The 15,504-nt window shown below is 45.0% G+C and overlaps 1 protein-coding gene across 2 annotated transcripts in view; it reads right to left on the reverse strand.

The window, feature by feature from the left end:
* The window catches only part of LOC127626006 (ephrin type-A receptor 8-like), a 155,734-nt gene that overhangs the window by 104,644 nt on the left and 35,586 nt on the right, over positions 1–15,504 (reverse strand). For both annotated transcript variants that reach the window (XM_052101506.1, XM_052101505.1), the window contains exon 2: positions 7,025–7,089. In XM_052101506.1, coding sequence (XP_051957466.1) covers positions 7,025–7,089 — 65 coding nt within the window. The remainder of the gene's footprint in view (positions 1–7,024; positions 7,090–15,504) is intronic.

Consider the following 15,504-nt stretch of genomic DNA (forward strand, 5'->3'; position numbering starts at 1 on the left):
CGCCTCCGCCCTACATACCATGGCCCTCTTGCATGTACACCAGGACAAGGAATTGAAAGAGCTGCATGTGGGTAGTCCTGCCCATGCAGTGATGCAGGAGCTGTGCTTGGTAACCAATCTAGCCTTCCGGGCGACGAAGGTCACAGCGCAGACACTCAAGGTCACACAAGGTCTGCTTCCTCGATGCTCTCAGATCGGCCTATTCGGCGACACCGTTGAGGACTTTGCCCTCCAGTTCTCAGTAGTGAAGAAGCAGATGGAGGCCATTCAACACATACTTTCAAGGTTCCGCACCCTGTTTGTTCGCTGCCGAGTGCGTCCCCCTATAGCTGCAACTCATACTGCTCTGCCGCAACACAAAGCAACCGCTCAGCCCCTGCATAGAGCCCCCCGCCAGAAGCTAACACCCCCCGTCTCATGGTCAGTGGCTAAGAGCCCAAACAAGGCCTGCAAATGCCCCTGAGACGGACAACCCAAGGAGGAAGTGGCCCGCTGGAACCCCGGACCTGATATCCAGACCACTTTGTCCCTCTTTGGAGGGCCGGGAGGAGAATTCTGTGTTCCCTTTTGTTTTGTATTTGCCGCACGCCCAAGGGGATGCAGTACCCACATTTACAAAAAAAGAGCAGTTGCCTTACTCCATGGGTCACAAAGCTGGTGTTTACGGTCGTAGTTATCATGACAGCTGGACACTTGCAGCCAGGGCACTACGAATGCAGGCCCCCGCCTTCGCGTACCCAGCCGCAGCACACACCCACCCACAGCCAGGCAATCGTGACGAAGGCACTCAGCGCTCCTCCACCATCGCTGACCAGTCCTGGTTATGCGGAGGGAGGTAAGTGCTTTGATTTTCCCTCAGCACAACCACGAGCTCATGATGCGAGCTTCCTCGATGTGACTGTTCCTGCTCCTCCCCACCACGAGGCCCCACCCACAGATGCGTCAAATGCGATTGTCGCCTTGGTGCCCCTCACTCAGAGATTGGAAGTGTGGCTATGGCTCCCCAACCCTCCAGGTGGAGATGGTAATTTTGTGTCCCAATAGATCTGGTCTAGCCGAGAAGAAGAAGGGGTTCTACAGCCCCTACTTCATCGTGCCAAAGAAAGGCGGTGGTTTGCGGCCAAATTTGGACCTACGGGTGCTGAACCAGGACCTGCACAGACTCCTATTCAAGTTGCTGACTCAGAAGCGCATTCTGTTATGCGTTCGGCATCAAAATTGATTCAAGGCGGTAGAACTGAAGGACGCGTATTTCCATGTCTCGGTTTTACCTCAACACAGACCCTTCCTGCGGTTCACTTTTGAGGGATGGGCATATCAGAACAAGGCCCTCCCCTTCAGGCTGTCCCTGTCTCCTCACATCTTTCTGAAAGTCTTAGAGTCAGCCCTTGCCCCGCTAAGGGAAGCGGGCATCCGCATCCTCAATTATCTCGCTGACTGGCTGATTCTAGCCTACTCCCAAGACCTGTTGTTTGCGCATAGGGACCTGGTGCTCAGGCACCTCAGATGGTTGGGGCTTCAGGTCAACTGGGAAAAGAGCAAGCTCTTCCCGGTTCAGAGCATCTCTTTTCTCGGGATGGAATTAGACTTGTTCTCCATGATTGCAAGTCATTCAGACAGAGAACAGTGGCCCCACTGAAACAGTTCAGTCATTGCATTACCTTGCATTGCCTTTCTTGTGTTGCTTGGTTCTTTGACATTTGAAGAAAGTTAACTTTGTCGATGTCTTAGACTCTGTTATGATCGTGGATGGCTGATCAAGTGGGCTTTGAAGCGAGGCCTTCTGCAAGGAAGACTCATGACTCCCATTGGGTGTGTGAACCGTAGAGCAGAGAGTGAGAGGCTTCCTTGGTACTTTTGTGTCCCAAGTTTTCCTTGGATTCTACATGGCACTAAGGATCTCGAAGCAGCAAGAGAGCCGAAGAGAGGAGACCATGCAATGGTTCCAAGAGAGCGTTGCAAGAGCAGAAGTAGAAGCAGAATGTAACGTATTCAATGAAAAAGGAGGAGGCGAGAACCGGCTTGATAAAAAAAATGATAATCGGGGAACAGAAGGGGTCTCCCCCGCCCCTGGTAGCGGTCCTCTCGCTCCAGGCGGTCGCCAGTGAGCCCCTCCCCGCTCGCGGTCGGCGGTCTTAAACCCGCCGCATTTCAGCAGCCGGTAGGCGACTCCTGCGTCCCTGGCAGCGGCCCTGACCACTCCAGGCGGTCGGCTAGGAGCCCCTTCTCCCCTCGCGGTCGTCGGCCACTGTCCTCGTTCAGGCGGCTGGGCTCCTCGTCCCCCGGCAGATGGCCATGGCTGCTCCATTGGGGTGGACGGTAGTGGCGAGAACTCTACTATGGCGTATCTCTCCTCCTTCCCGGGCTTCGGCACCAGTGTAACGTATTCAATGCAAAAGGAGGAGGTGAGAACCGGCTTGATAATATAAATGATAGTTTAATGGTAAACTTAAAACAAAGACACAAACACATATGACGGACATGTCCGCTAACAATCTCTCTCTCCCGCACGGCCCTCATCAGTCAGACTTTAAACCTCACAGAGGCATAATTAGCCTAATACAAGACCGGGTGTGTAGTATCACGACCCGGCCCCGCCCTCCGCCCTGCCACATTCCTCCCTCGTTCTCTCAGGCTGGGGAGCCCCCGGCCTGACGTACACCCCCCCTCTTTCCCTGGGGGAGGGTGCGCCTTCCGCGCTGTCTGCCGGCAGGTCATCCCCATCTACCTGGACGAGGGAGGGGACAAGGGGAGGGAAACAGAAATAATTAAAATGGGGGTACTTCCTGTAACAGTGTAGTACCCCCCAAAAAACTGTAAAATTTAAAAGAGGATAAAGGCCAAAGCAGAGCGACAGTGAGAGAGAGAGAGGAGAGAGAGATGAAAAAAAAAACTCTTACTCGCCAGTTCTCCGATACGCCGCAGCTTGTTCCTCGGCCACTCCTCCACCCTTTATCGGATGACAGCCGCACCTCTCCGGGCGGATCCGAGGCAGTCCTCCAGCCCCTGGCGGACGGAACACCCCGCCGCGTTCTCGGGGAACAGAAGGGGTCTCCCCCGCCCCTGGTAGCGGTCCTCTCGCTCCAGGCGGTCGCCAGTGAGCCCCTCCCCGCTCGCGGTCGGCAGTCTTAAACCCGCTGCATTTCAGCAGCCGGTAGGCGACTCCTGCGTCCCTGGCAGCGGCCCTGACCACTCCAGGCGGTCGGCTAGGAGCCCCTTCTCCCCTCGCGGTCGTCGGCCATTGTCCTCGTTCAGGCGGCTGGGCTCCTTGTCCCCTGGCAGATGGCCACGGCTGCTCCGTTGGGGTGGACGGTAGTGGCGAGAACTCTACTACGGCGTATCTCTCCTCCTTCCCGGGCTTCGGCACCAGTGTAACGTATTCAATGCAAAAGGAGGAGGTGAGAACCGGCTTGATAATATAAATGATAGTTTAATGGTAAACTTAAAACAAAGACACAAACACATATGACGGACATGTCCGCTAACGATCTCTCTCTCCCGCACGGCCCTCATCAGTCAGCCTTTAAACCTCACAGAGGCATAATTAGCCTAATACAAGACCGGGTGTGTAGTATCACGACCCGGCCCCGCCCTCCGCCCTGCCACACAGAAGATTACAAGTTTTTCCTTGGTCGGGAAGTTTTCAACTAAAATTGGCCACACACCAAAGTTGTCCTGAGCCAATCAGAAGTGACTTTTCTGAGTTGATTTACAATGCTTTGTATGGAGGATTCTTGGGACTTCCTGCTCAAAAATAGTGCATGTTTAATCATTAACTTTTATATCTTGAAAACGGTGCAAGAGACATGACATTCGTTGTCATCAACATTCTCGATGTAAACAAGCAAGCATTTATATACTAAATATGACATTCTTTCAAGAATATTATATGTGTAACAAAACATGAAAATCCCTGATTACATATCATTACTCTAACATGCTCTAAGCATTCATTTGTCAGTTATTACAGTGTTCACAGGTCATAGGGTCATTTTCAGAATTATCTAGCAAGGCTAGGTATTGTGTACATTGTGGGATAAAATACATTCTGTACATTTTAAAGGGTTTACTCAACGAAGTACAACGTTCATGGATTCCTTTTTAACTGCTGTTTGCAGAATAATGAGGATCTCATGACTAATTATCGTCCAGAAAATAGAGTCATAGAATTGCCATTGTTTTGTTCATTGTATTTCAGGAGGATCCATGCAGTCTCTGCTGAGCTAAGAGAGGATGTCTTTGGAATGTGCAGAGGGGGAGAGGAGGTGTCCCGGGGAAGAAACAGATGTCACTGTTTTAGGTCCATGTTGATTTTAGGCCTTGGGACTGCCTTCACAAGTCTCCGTTTCCTGATATGGCCACGGATTTAAACATTTCAGGTCATAAGGATTACTTGGCCATTTGGTCTTAACAAGGGTTAAAGTTTGTGGAACAAAGATGGATCTACTTTATTGGTCAGCTCTGTCATTACAAACCCTAGTTTGAGATTAAGCAGGCATGGAAGAGATGGTCTCCGCCATGGATTCATTTTTATAATTCTCTAATGCTTGGTCTGGGATCTCTCTGATCTGTGGAATGTGGTGTTATGTTCATTTGATGGCTTTGTTTGTGGATAATCCTACACCTGCATAGAGTTTGGTCCGGAATACTCTCACGTAGTTTTGAGACCCTGACTGGGCTATGTGCCCAAGGTTTCCACCACCCCTTTTAGGGATCAGGTGGTGAGCCTGCAAGAGCTGCCCTGGGAGGAGGAAGACCAAGACGTGTCGTTGCTGTGTCCGATGTGGGCTTTGTGCATATACTTGGATCACACGCAGAGCTTTAGAGGCTCCAAGCTTTGGCAGACAGAGGAAAAGGAACGCTGTCTCCAAACAGAGGCTTTCCCACTGGATCATGGATGCCATCACTTTTCCCTACCCTTTGGGATTACGAGCACAATCCACGAGGAGTGTGGCTTCCTCCTGGGCACTAGTCAATGGTGCCTATTTAGCAGACATCTGCAGAGCATTGGGCTGGGCAACACCCAATAGCTTCGCAACATTTTATAATCTCCAGGTTGAGAAGGTTTCGTCCCGTGTGTTGTCAGGTATGAACAGGCAAATATGTGGGACAGCTGGCCAGCTGCACCGCTTGCGTACAGTGCCTTTCCCTTCCTGGAGGGGAAGACATATGCTTTTTTCCCCTATGCGAGTTCACAAGACAGTTAATCCTGGATGTCTTTCCACCCTAGCCCTGTGGCTGGTGAATTCAGCGGAGGAATTCATAGCCGGGCCCAGTAAGTATGCTAGGATGCCCTGTACTGGAGTAGGTGTTCCACGTATTTTCCGTGGTATGGTTTCCCTGTTGGTAAATCTGCATCTTCCTTGGGCAGAGCTCCTTCTGCCACCGGTTGCCGTGTTTGTAGATTTCCTCCCCTCTTCCTCTTCCACACGCAACTGGCAAGCCCATGTGACATAATTGCCACATGTTAACCTCACCTTCGGGCAGGATGTGGTCTCTGCGGTGTCTTTCCCTCTTGGAAAAAGAATACCTTGCCAGACGCGAATACATTAAGCCAAAAAATTTTTTTGAGAAAAGGTAGCGGCTGGCATGGCCTGTTCCCATTGTAGATATGACTTGTCCAATTCCCATTGGCCTTTTCTCGAAGATCAGAGGGGTTTGGGGCTCCCAAGAGTGACCCCTAGTGTCACTGCATCGACAACGTCTTGTGTCGTCATGTTTTTTTCACTCTCTCACTCTGTCCTATCCTCACCCTCTCTCTCTCTCTCTCTCTTTCAGGGCAGACTGAGAGTGGTTGAATAATGTGTCAAAGTGACAAGTGAGACAGATGAGCTGGGGATTAGGGAAAGTGTGTGTGTGTGTGTGTGTGTGTGTGTGTGTGTGTGTGTGTGTGTGTGTGTGTGTGTGTGTGTGTGTGTGTGTGTGTGTGTGTGTGTACAAAGCATATGTCAGCAATCACAATTTGGCTGAGTGTTTTCTGCATCTGCACTGACAGACACAAATCTTTAAACACATTTCGCATGCTATAAACAAACATAATAATATAGAGAAAAAAAATCATACAAGTTGGAAAAATCTGACCTTTTAACCTCAACAGAAATTGAAGAAGGCACAAATAAAGGCGAAACATATTCTACACACATATGTGAACACAAGTGCTTCTAATTACGCAGGCTTGATTTCATGACAAGTTGCACTCCAAATTTTGTCAGATAGCAATTCATAAAACATTGAAAGTACATGCTGCATTCTCAACAGTGCCACAAGAACTATAGCAGACATTAGTCTGAACTGTCCACTTCTACAGTACAGTAAGTTTTCTCTGTCAAGTCAACTTCTTTCATGGCGGAGAAACATTATAAAAATAATATTATTGAACAAGTTAAGGTGAATATATTTATAACAACTTACCTGAATAGTAAAATCCAGTTTAATGGCACAGACTTTTGAAGGTAACTCTATCGCCCCCTTGAGTACTGAGGTTTGTTACCACCACAGTAACGCAAGAATGCACTTTAATCATTTTAAACCTGACCGCACATTGGCAATGCATTGGCCAAGCACTCACATTTGTTTATGTTTCTGGCCTAAACGCTTAAGGTTACTGTGTGTATTTCCTGTGCCACTAGTGGCAACCAATGGGATTGCAAAAATATTGTTTGCAAACAGGATACAAACTGTGGTTGTTATTTGACATGTCAGTCAGATGTTCTCTTCCCTTCTAAGTGGGTGGGTCTTGGTCAGAAAAAGCTGCAAAATGGAGTATACTTTATGCAGCAAGTAAGAAGCCTGGCTATGAGAAACTATCCTGTTTTAAACTTACGCCATTGGTTGAGCCAGATGTCGAGCTGCACAGTGTTTAGAGTCTACGGGAAGTCAAACTACATATGGCTTACCTAAAGTTGTCTCTGTACATTAAACTGAATTATGAGAAAGTATGTATTTTAAAATCTACAAGCATAAAACAGATGACAGTTTTAAAACACACATGATGTAATGTTAAATTAAATTGGACATTTCTTACCCCATGTGAAGGATATGTGAGCCAGCCCCAGTCTCCTGATATTTTCGTTGTGTCCAGGATATTCACTGTAAATTGAACATAAGTACATTTTACAATGGTAATCAAAAGCACTGATTTTCCTGCAATTATATTAGTGGAACTAAGTTTACGATTTTATGCCCAGCCAAGTAAATTGGGATTGCATACACTTTTTTTTGGCTAAATTGTAGCAATGTCTTCTCTTTTAAACTGATACAAAAGTTTTAGAAAATGTATCATTCAAACAAACTGCTTGGCAGACATATAGCGAATTCCAATCAAAAGTGATCATCCCTATGCCCTACTCACTACAAAGGACAGAGCTCTAGATATGGACACACTGAATGTAACATGACATTACAGTTTGAATGTAGCCATCACTAAAAGTGTTGTGACGGGGGCCTTTCTGAAATAAATTAAGTTTCTTATTTTTGTTTGGAACGTCCCCTTCTTAAAGTGCCCTTCAAAGGCAAAAAAATGCCAGACAATCTGATCTCCAATCTCCCAGAGACTGACATCTAATGTCATTATCAAAAAGCAAAATGGGAATAAACCACAAGTACCCTCTTCTCAAAGCGAGAGCCAAAGCTTTTACAAATAATTTCCTAAATGTTTGGTTAATGGCCCATAAATGAGTTCAAACTCCTTTACGGCTGGGCCAATATGCCACATTAACCCAGTGTTAAATATAGTGTCAATTGAATACAATAAATGGACAAGCTAGACTTTCTTGCTCTATTAAGGGCTCCCACCCTTTTTGACCAATTCAATTCTATGACTTTTTTCAGACATTTGTGATTTCTGGATAATAAATTATTCAGGCCAATTTGTGAACTGTTTAATCAACTTTAAAAACTGGTTCACAATCACCATGGTCTACTCAACACAAGAACACTATTTAAGATATTCATTATTTTAGAATAAAATAACAGTATAAATAAATAACTAGAAAAACAATATATTCACTATAAAAATTTCCTTTTCAAGATTTTATCATTTTGCAAATATTTTCCAGGCCTGAAAACAAAATATTATAATTCACTGATATTTCCTGGTTTTCCATGACTGTGTGAACCATGTCTATTAAAATAAATTTCGCAAAAAGAAACCAAACGTTTGCTTGAGAAACAATCTGAAATGTAATTTATTTTTGGGTGAAAATCTTGATGTCCACTGCACATTCATGAGCGCTAAGAGAGAAGCTCATTCATAGTGGCACACATGTTCAGCTGAAAACTTGCATAGTTTTGTTAGCACTTAGCAACGCAAGTTATGAACAAGATTTTCTTTGAAAAATGTCTTCAGAAGACTTGCAATATGACACATGAGTTGCATGTATTACTTTTATATTTTTGGTGCTTTTTAAGATTTAAAGTAAGTCTCTATCAACTATCATTGCATTGAATACACAGATCAGATATTCATTAAAATGCTCCCTTTTGTGTTCTACATAAGAAAGAAAGTCATGCAGGTTTGAGGGTGAGTAAATTAAGACACATTCCCCGTCTGTCACTCAGTCGATGTTGTCTCGCTGAGTTGACACTAGGGGTCGCTCTTGCGGAGCACGGCCATCTCTGATTTTGAGAAAAGGCCAATGAGAATTGGCGTGTGGAATTTGCATGCCACTCCCCCGGACATACAGGTATAAAAGGAGTGACGCTGCAAATACACATCAGATATCTTTTTCGGAGCCGAGAGAGCAGTCGTAGAGCTGAACTCCTCTGCTGTTCCAGTCATCTCTGCAAGCTGTTGGCTTTACGGCGCTTTCCAGCGGTCCTCCCCCTCGCATACTACGTTGTGCTGAGCATACACCCCTGGGCGCTTCAGCAGCTGATAAAAGAGATATGGAGTGAATAACTTCGTTTATATATACATTTATACTCTCGTATACATATATATATATAAAAAAAACAAAAAAAAAAACATTAAAAGAGTGGCACAAACGGTGAAGCCTCTTTTTCAAGATGTCTTTCCGTTTGTGTGTGTTTCCTGGTTGCGGTCGTTCTCTCTCCCCGTCTGATGGCCACGATCGTTGCCTCTTGTGCCTGGGTGCTACCCACGCAGAGTCAGCGTTCATGGATGGTTCATGCTCTCACTGCGAGAGCATGCCCATGGCTACACTGCGGTCGCGCCTCGCACTCGTAAGAGCGCGGGGCACCCCAGCCGCTCCCCGACTCGGTCCTTCTCCCTACGGGTATGAGGCGGTGTCGGCTAGCGCTGGGGGCGATATGGGGACCTCAGTGGGAGCCTCTCCACCGGATACAACCCCACGGACCTCCCACTCCCCGCCACGCTCGTATGCTCCAACCGAGCGCTGGGGCGCGGTTGCCGGCTCGCTTCATTGCGGACCCGCGATCACGTTCGGAGCGCCTGACGACAATGAGATTTCGATCGCGGCATCGGAGAGCGGGTTTGTCATGTCTGACGCTGAAGACTCGGCTGAGCTCCCACCCTCGGGTGCGGCGGCTCAGTCGCAGGCTGACGTGGTTGCCCGGGAAGCTCTTTGTTTGCTTTGGCGGACAGTGGAAGGGAAGCGCTGTCTCCAAACAGAGGATCGGCCACTGGGTCGTCGATGCCATCACGATGGCATACCACGCCCAGCATGTGCCGCCCCCTGCTGGCCTACGAGCCCATTCTACCAGGGGCTTTGCGGCTTCATGGGCGTTGTGTCATGGCGCCTCTCTAGCAGACATATGTAGAGCCACGGGTTGGGCAACACCTAACACCTTTGCGAGGTTCTATAACCTCAGGGTTGAGCCAGTTTCGTCCCGTGTGTTATCAGGTGACACAAACAGGTAAGTTCGGGTCAGCTGGCCGGGTGTATCGCTTGTGCATAGCGCCTTTCCCCTCCCTTGAGGTGAAGACGTGTGCTCTTTTCCCCAGTTGCGTTTGCAGGAAGTGTGAACCCTGGACGTTCTTCCTCCCTAGCCTAGCGGCCATTGAGTCTTCGGAGAGGCTCACTGCCGCCCCGGTACGGGCGTCACCAGGCCCCTGTACTGAGGTAAGTGCTCCACATGTGCTGGTTGCCCCCTTCGGCAACCCCGTGTGACGTATATCCCGCAAAATGGTTTCCCTACTGGCAAACCGCATCTTCCTTGGACAGAGGGCCCTCTGCCCTGGGTCGCCGTGTTTGTAGTAACCCCTCCCCACCTTTGGGTAGGGTCTACCACGGCGCCGTTCCACACGATGTGCTTCCGCTGTTAGCCGGTAAGACCGTGTGTGTATTCCACCTAAACCCCCCCCCCCTCGGGGCCGGGTGTGGTCTCCGCGGTGTCCTCCTCTTTGGAGGGACACCCCCCAGCTTGGAACATTTATAATTGGCCCCCAGCCGAATGATTGCATTCCTTTTACAGGGGAGAAAAATAGAGAGAACGCCCCAGCTGGGCCAGCCAGTCCTTATACTTCTGAGCAGTTAGCTGTTCCCCCTAGGTGCAGGGGACCGCTTCATGCCTGCCAGTGTGTTGGGGGTAGTTATATGACGGCTTGCTGCGCTGGCTACGAGGCACACAGGTTTGCCCGTCTCGCACCGCTTGTCTGCGTAACTCGGTTCAGCTCTGTGGCGTTTTCCATGGGACCCCTAGTGTCAACTCAGCGACACAATGACTGAGTGACAGACGGGGAACGTCTCGGTTACTGACGTAACCTCCGTTCCCTGATGGAGGGAACGAGACGTTGTGTTCCCGCTAGCCACAATACTGAACCATCCGCTGAAAGCGCAGGGTCTTTGGATCGGCTCCTCAATGCGATACCTGATGTGTATTTGCAGCGTCACTCCTTTTATACCCGTATGTCCGGGGGAGTGGCATGCAAATTCCACACGCCAATTCTCATCGGCATTTTCTAAAAATCAGAGATGGCCGTGCTCTGCAAGAGCGACCCCTAGTGTCAACTCAGCGACACAACGTCTCGTTCCCTCCATCAGGGAACGGAGGTTACGTCAGTAACCGAGACGTTTTTCATTATTGCTTTACTAATGAATATATACAGTATATATATATATATATATATATATATATATATATATATATATATATATATATATATAGTTGAAGTCAGAAGTTGACGTAAACTTAGGTCCAGTAGAGGTCCAGTGATGTTATTCAGGTAGGCCAAAACCAGTCTCTCAAATTACTTCATGAGCAAATATAATTAAGTCACCTTAAGACCTTTTAAGTTTTTTTGGTGACCGGAATGATGGTGGAGCATTTGAAGCAGCAGGGAACTTCACACTGCTCCAGTGATCTACTGAAGATCTGTGTGAAGATGAGGTTGGTTGGTCAGCACAAACGTTCAGACAGGCAGGTGAAACACAAAGACCTTACTTTTTGGTGAAATTTCCTCTGTTCTGATGAAACAAAATGAAACTGTTTGGCCATAGAGACCATTGTTATGTTTGGAGGAAAAATGTTGAGCCGAAGAACACCATCCCAACCGTGAAGTTTGGGGGTGGTAGTATCATGTTGTGGGGGTGCTTTGATGCAGGAGGGACTATGGCACTTCACAAAATAGATAGCATTACGAGGAAGGACATTTTTGTGGATATATTGAAGCAACATCTCAAGACATCAGCCAGGAAGATAAAGCTCTGTGACAAATGGGTCTTCCAAATGGACAATGACCACAAGATTACCTCCAAAGTTGTGGCAAAATGGCTTAAGGACAGCAAAGCCAAGGTATTGGCGTGGTCATCACAAAGCCCTGACCTCAATCTGATAGAAAATGTGTGGGCAGAACTGAAAAAGCATATGCAAGTAAGGAGGCCTAAAAGCCTGACTCGGTTACACCAGTTCTGTCTGGAGGATTGGGCCAACATTCCAGCAACTTATTGTGAGAAGATTGTGGAAGGCTACCCAAAATGTTTGACCCAAGTTAAACAATTTAAAGGCAATGCTACCAAATATCAAAACAACTTATGTAAACTTCTGACTCACTGGGAATGTGATGAAAGATATAATAGCTGAAATAAATAATTCTCTCTACTATTATTCTGACATTTCACATTCTTAAAATAAAGTAGTGATCCTAACTGACCTAAGACACAGAAAGTTTTCTGTGATTAAAAGTCAGGAATTGTGAAAAACTGAGTTTAAATGTATTTGGCTAAGGTGTACGTAAACTTCTGACTTCAACTGTACATATATATATATATATATATATATATATATATATATATATATATATATATTGAACCTTTGTTTTTATTCATACAGTATTTTTTAGGCACATAGATTTCATTGCATCGTGCTTAAGAACATGGTAGCATACATCACTGTAACAAAAAGCCTTTCATGGCTTATTGCTAATCCTAGCCCCAAATTTACCATGATGAAACATGTTCGCTGGCTCATATTGATGACCAGACATCGTGCCTGTTTTCATTACAATTCAAGGTCGCCCTGAAACAAACATTGTTTTCTTTCATAACCACAGCTGAAGGCCATATCATGGTAAATTTCTCTCATGGATAAACATGGTAAACTGTATCTTCCTGCTCCCATCCATCTGGGATACAGGGGAGGAACTGTGTGCCCCTGAGCGGGCGTTGTGACACTTGATGGGGGAAGCTGTGACAGATGTGCCCATCTGTGCGTGAGGAGGAGCCGATGAGAGACAATCACCTGACCCAGTTTTATCCCCATAAGCCCAGAGACCCAGAATCCTGTTTTACATTCACTGCACCTAACTAGTTGGAAATGGATAAACAAGGAGTCACCTTCAATTTGCAAAACTCCCAGACTGCCACATGAATACGTGTTGGTACCGCGGTAACAGATAACACAAACCGGCTTAAAACTCCTTAAGGTATCGTGAAACAACAGGTGAGCTCAAAGCAGATGTATAATTATATTTTACAGGTAAAATGGTACAGTAGTACAATCAGAAGACTTTGAGGCACTTTCTGCCTGTCAATCAATGTGCATTTACAGGACAGCCCATAAATGGGATGCAGGAAGCTGATAGTATGGTAAATGAAAGTGGATATTTCAAGTTCAATACGATATTCAGCTTTATAAGCAGTTGTCAGTTACTAGTTTATCTTGCATTATAACTGTAACTTTGTCCGACTTGGCTTGACTTTGTAGGACAGGGTTTTGAAAAAAAGGGGGCAAAAAGGGGGAAATAGGCATGCCTATTTCAGTGGCTAGAAGTTCTGGAAAGGCTAACATCTCTAACCTTTATGTTTATGTGCATTAGCAAAAAAAATAATATTTATAATAATAATAAGTCAGCATGTTTAAATTTGTATAGTTTTTTGTGGTCTGAAAAAACAGCGAAATCCCATTTTTACAAATCCGAATTTCAAGTGTTTTGAAATTCGATTAAAATTGTATTTTATGTTAATGTATTTCAGTCAATGAGTGCGATAACATGCACACCAATACACTAACTACCATAAGTCAGTTTATTCAAAAAATCAAACATCGCAAGTAAAATGTATTTACATAAGAATTGAAATCATCAGGTAATTCACTGCTTTTGATGACAAAAAAGTCATGTGAAAAGTATTTGTGCAAATTGGATAAGCCGGTAAGAACGCCAGTAAAAGTGATTACATACAATGTGAAATCTGGAAAAAAAATTCTACATGTGCCAATTGGTTTATGCTTAAACCATTTGTCGCCTTGCCCTGATTAAGGAAAACCATTTAATGCACTTACATGACCTGACATGTTGTCGGTTCAAGCCTAAGTGGTGTAAAATCATGCTCACTTAGCTCAGTACTTACAGAAACTTTAAGCTTTGTTCAGACAAGCAGCAAAATTATATTTATTGACATCTTTGATTTAAATTAGCTTCTTTTTCGTGGTCTGAAAAAAAAATATGCAAACTATATCCATGTGGTTTAAAATCTGATTAAAATGTGATTTATGCTAATGCTAATGCATTTCAGTCAGTGTGATTTGGGCCACATTCAACTGTATTGTGAATATTGCCAGAATCTCTTCATTAACAGGTTTTTTGTATTTTTTCTTTAATTTACATGTCATCACTTTGGTCAATTTTCCTTAGACTCACTTCAAGAACTTCCTCCGCTCTCTTTCTCTCTTCTCTCTGTCTCTCTAGCAGATAGCATGTGTTTTAATCAGCAGTATTATTGTGCTTGGTGATTGGACTCATAATTTGGTAAGGCTGCTTTTAATGAGGGCACTGGGTCAGAAGGTAGGAACAGATGGCCTCTCTCACTCTCTCATACTTTCTCTCCTTGTTGCTTTTGGCTCCTTGGACCAGCATTAAGAAGTAACTAACTAATAGTGATGCTACCAACTTAAGCGCATTTTCAGAACCGTCACAGCTGAAATTCAACTTTTTATTTCTTTTTTTTAAACAGTGTCGCTTGTCCTGTTTAGCATGTTAAAACATCACATTCATATGATGCACATTCTTTACGGGCGGATTCACATTTACTTTTGTACGGTGAAATTCCATGGGCAAAATACAGTCATCTCGGAAATTCATAATGGAAATTTGCGCGATAATACATTTTGTGCAATGGACTTCCAGTGCCGAAAAATGTCCCCTTGTGTATTAACTTTGAATTTGGTTAACTTTGACAGGTTGAATTCGCTGCATTGACCAATAGGAACTTGCTTGGTTTGGCAGTGACATATGTGTGGGCGGTACTTTGTACACAGCTATACTGAATATTCCAAATCAGTTAGCTTTGAATTTCTTTTTAAATTCACTTTCACAGATTATAAAGTGCAGTGTTAACAAGAGGCAGCTTGGCAATTAGTTCTTTGCTGGTTTCACACATGCTCAACGTCCACAAAATTTTGCATGGTGTTATTTTTGAGGGAAAGTATAATAGGTGGTATATTTAAACATTTTTAATTCCGCAATTTACAGGAAATTATGTCATACTCGAGGGCTTCTCAATTAAATAGTCAAGAAAATAAAATCGATTCGTTTAAGGGGCAGTCACACTACACTGGACGCTCCATTCACTCCCATTAAAACGCATCGGAACGTTGCGGTAACACAGCCTCATATGCGAAGATATTTTGTACTACACTGCATATCGAATGTTCAAGTTTGGTAAACTTTGGCCTATGAATCCGTATGTCGAGAGGATATTTGACCAATAGAAGATTGAAATGTCACACGCTGACCTCTTGGGTAAATACAAATACTATTTAAATATATACAGAGGTAAGAAAAAGTTTGTGAATTCTTTGGAATTAGTTATATAATTACATAATTACAATCTTTCATGTCTTTACTGAACACATCCCATTAAACATTCACAATTCTGTGGAAAAAGTAAGTGATCTCCTAGTCTAAGGATGTCAACAAAAGCCAATTAAAGTCAGGAGTTAGCAAGCCTGGCATCCAATTAATGAAACAAGATTGGAGGTGTGGGTTATAGCTACTTTGACTTATAAAAAGCAATCAAACATTTTGATTTTGCTTTTCACAGGAAGCATCTGCTGACATGGAATATGCCTTGTGTAAAAGAGATC

The sequence above is a fragment of the Xyrauchen texanus genome, chromosome 32, assembly GCF_025860055.1.
Source record: "Xyrauchen texanus isolate HMW12.3.18 chromosome 32, RBS_HiC_50CHRs, whole genome shotgun sequence".
Classification (NCBI taxonomy): domain Eukaryota; kingdom Metazoa; phylum Chordata; class Actinopteri; order Cypriniformes; family Catostomidae; genus Xyrauchen; species Xyrauchen texanus.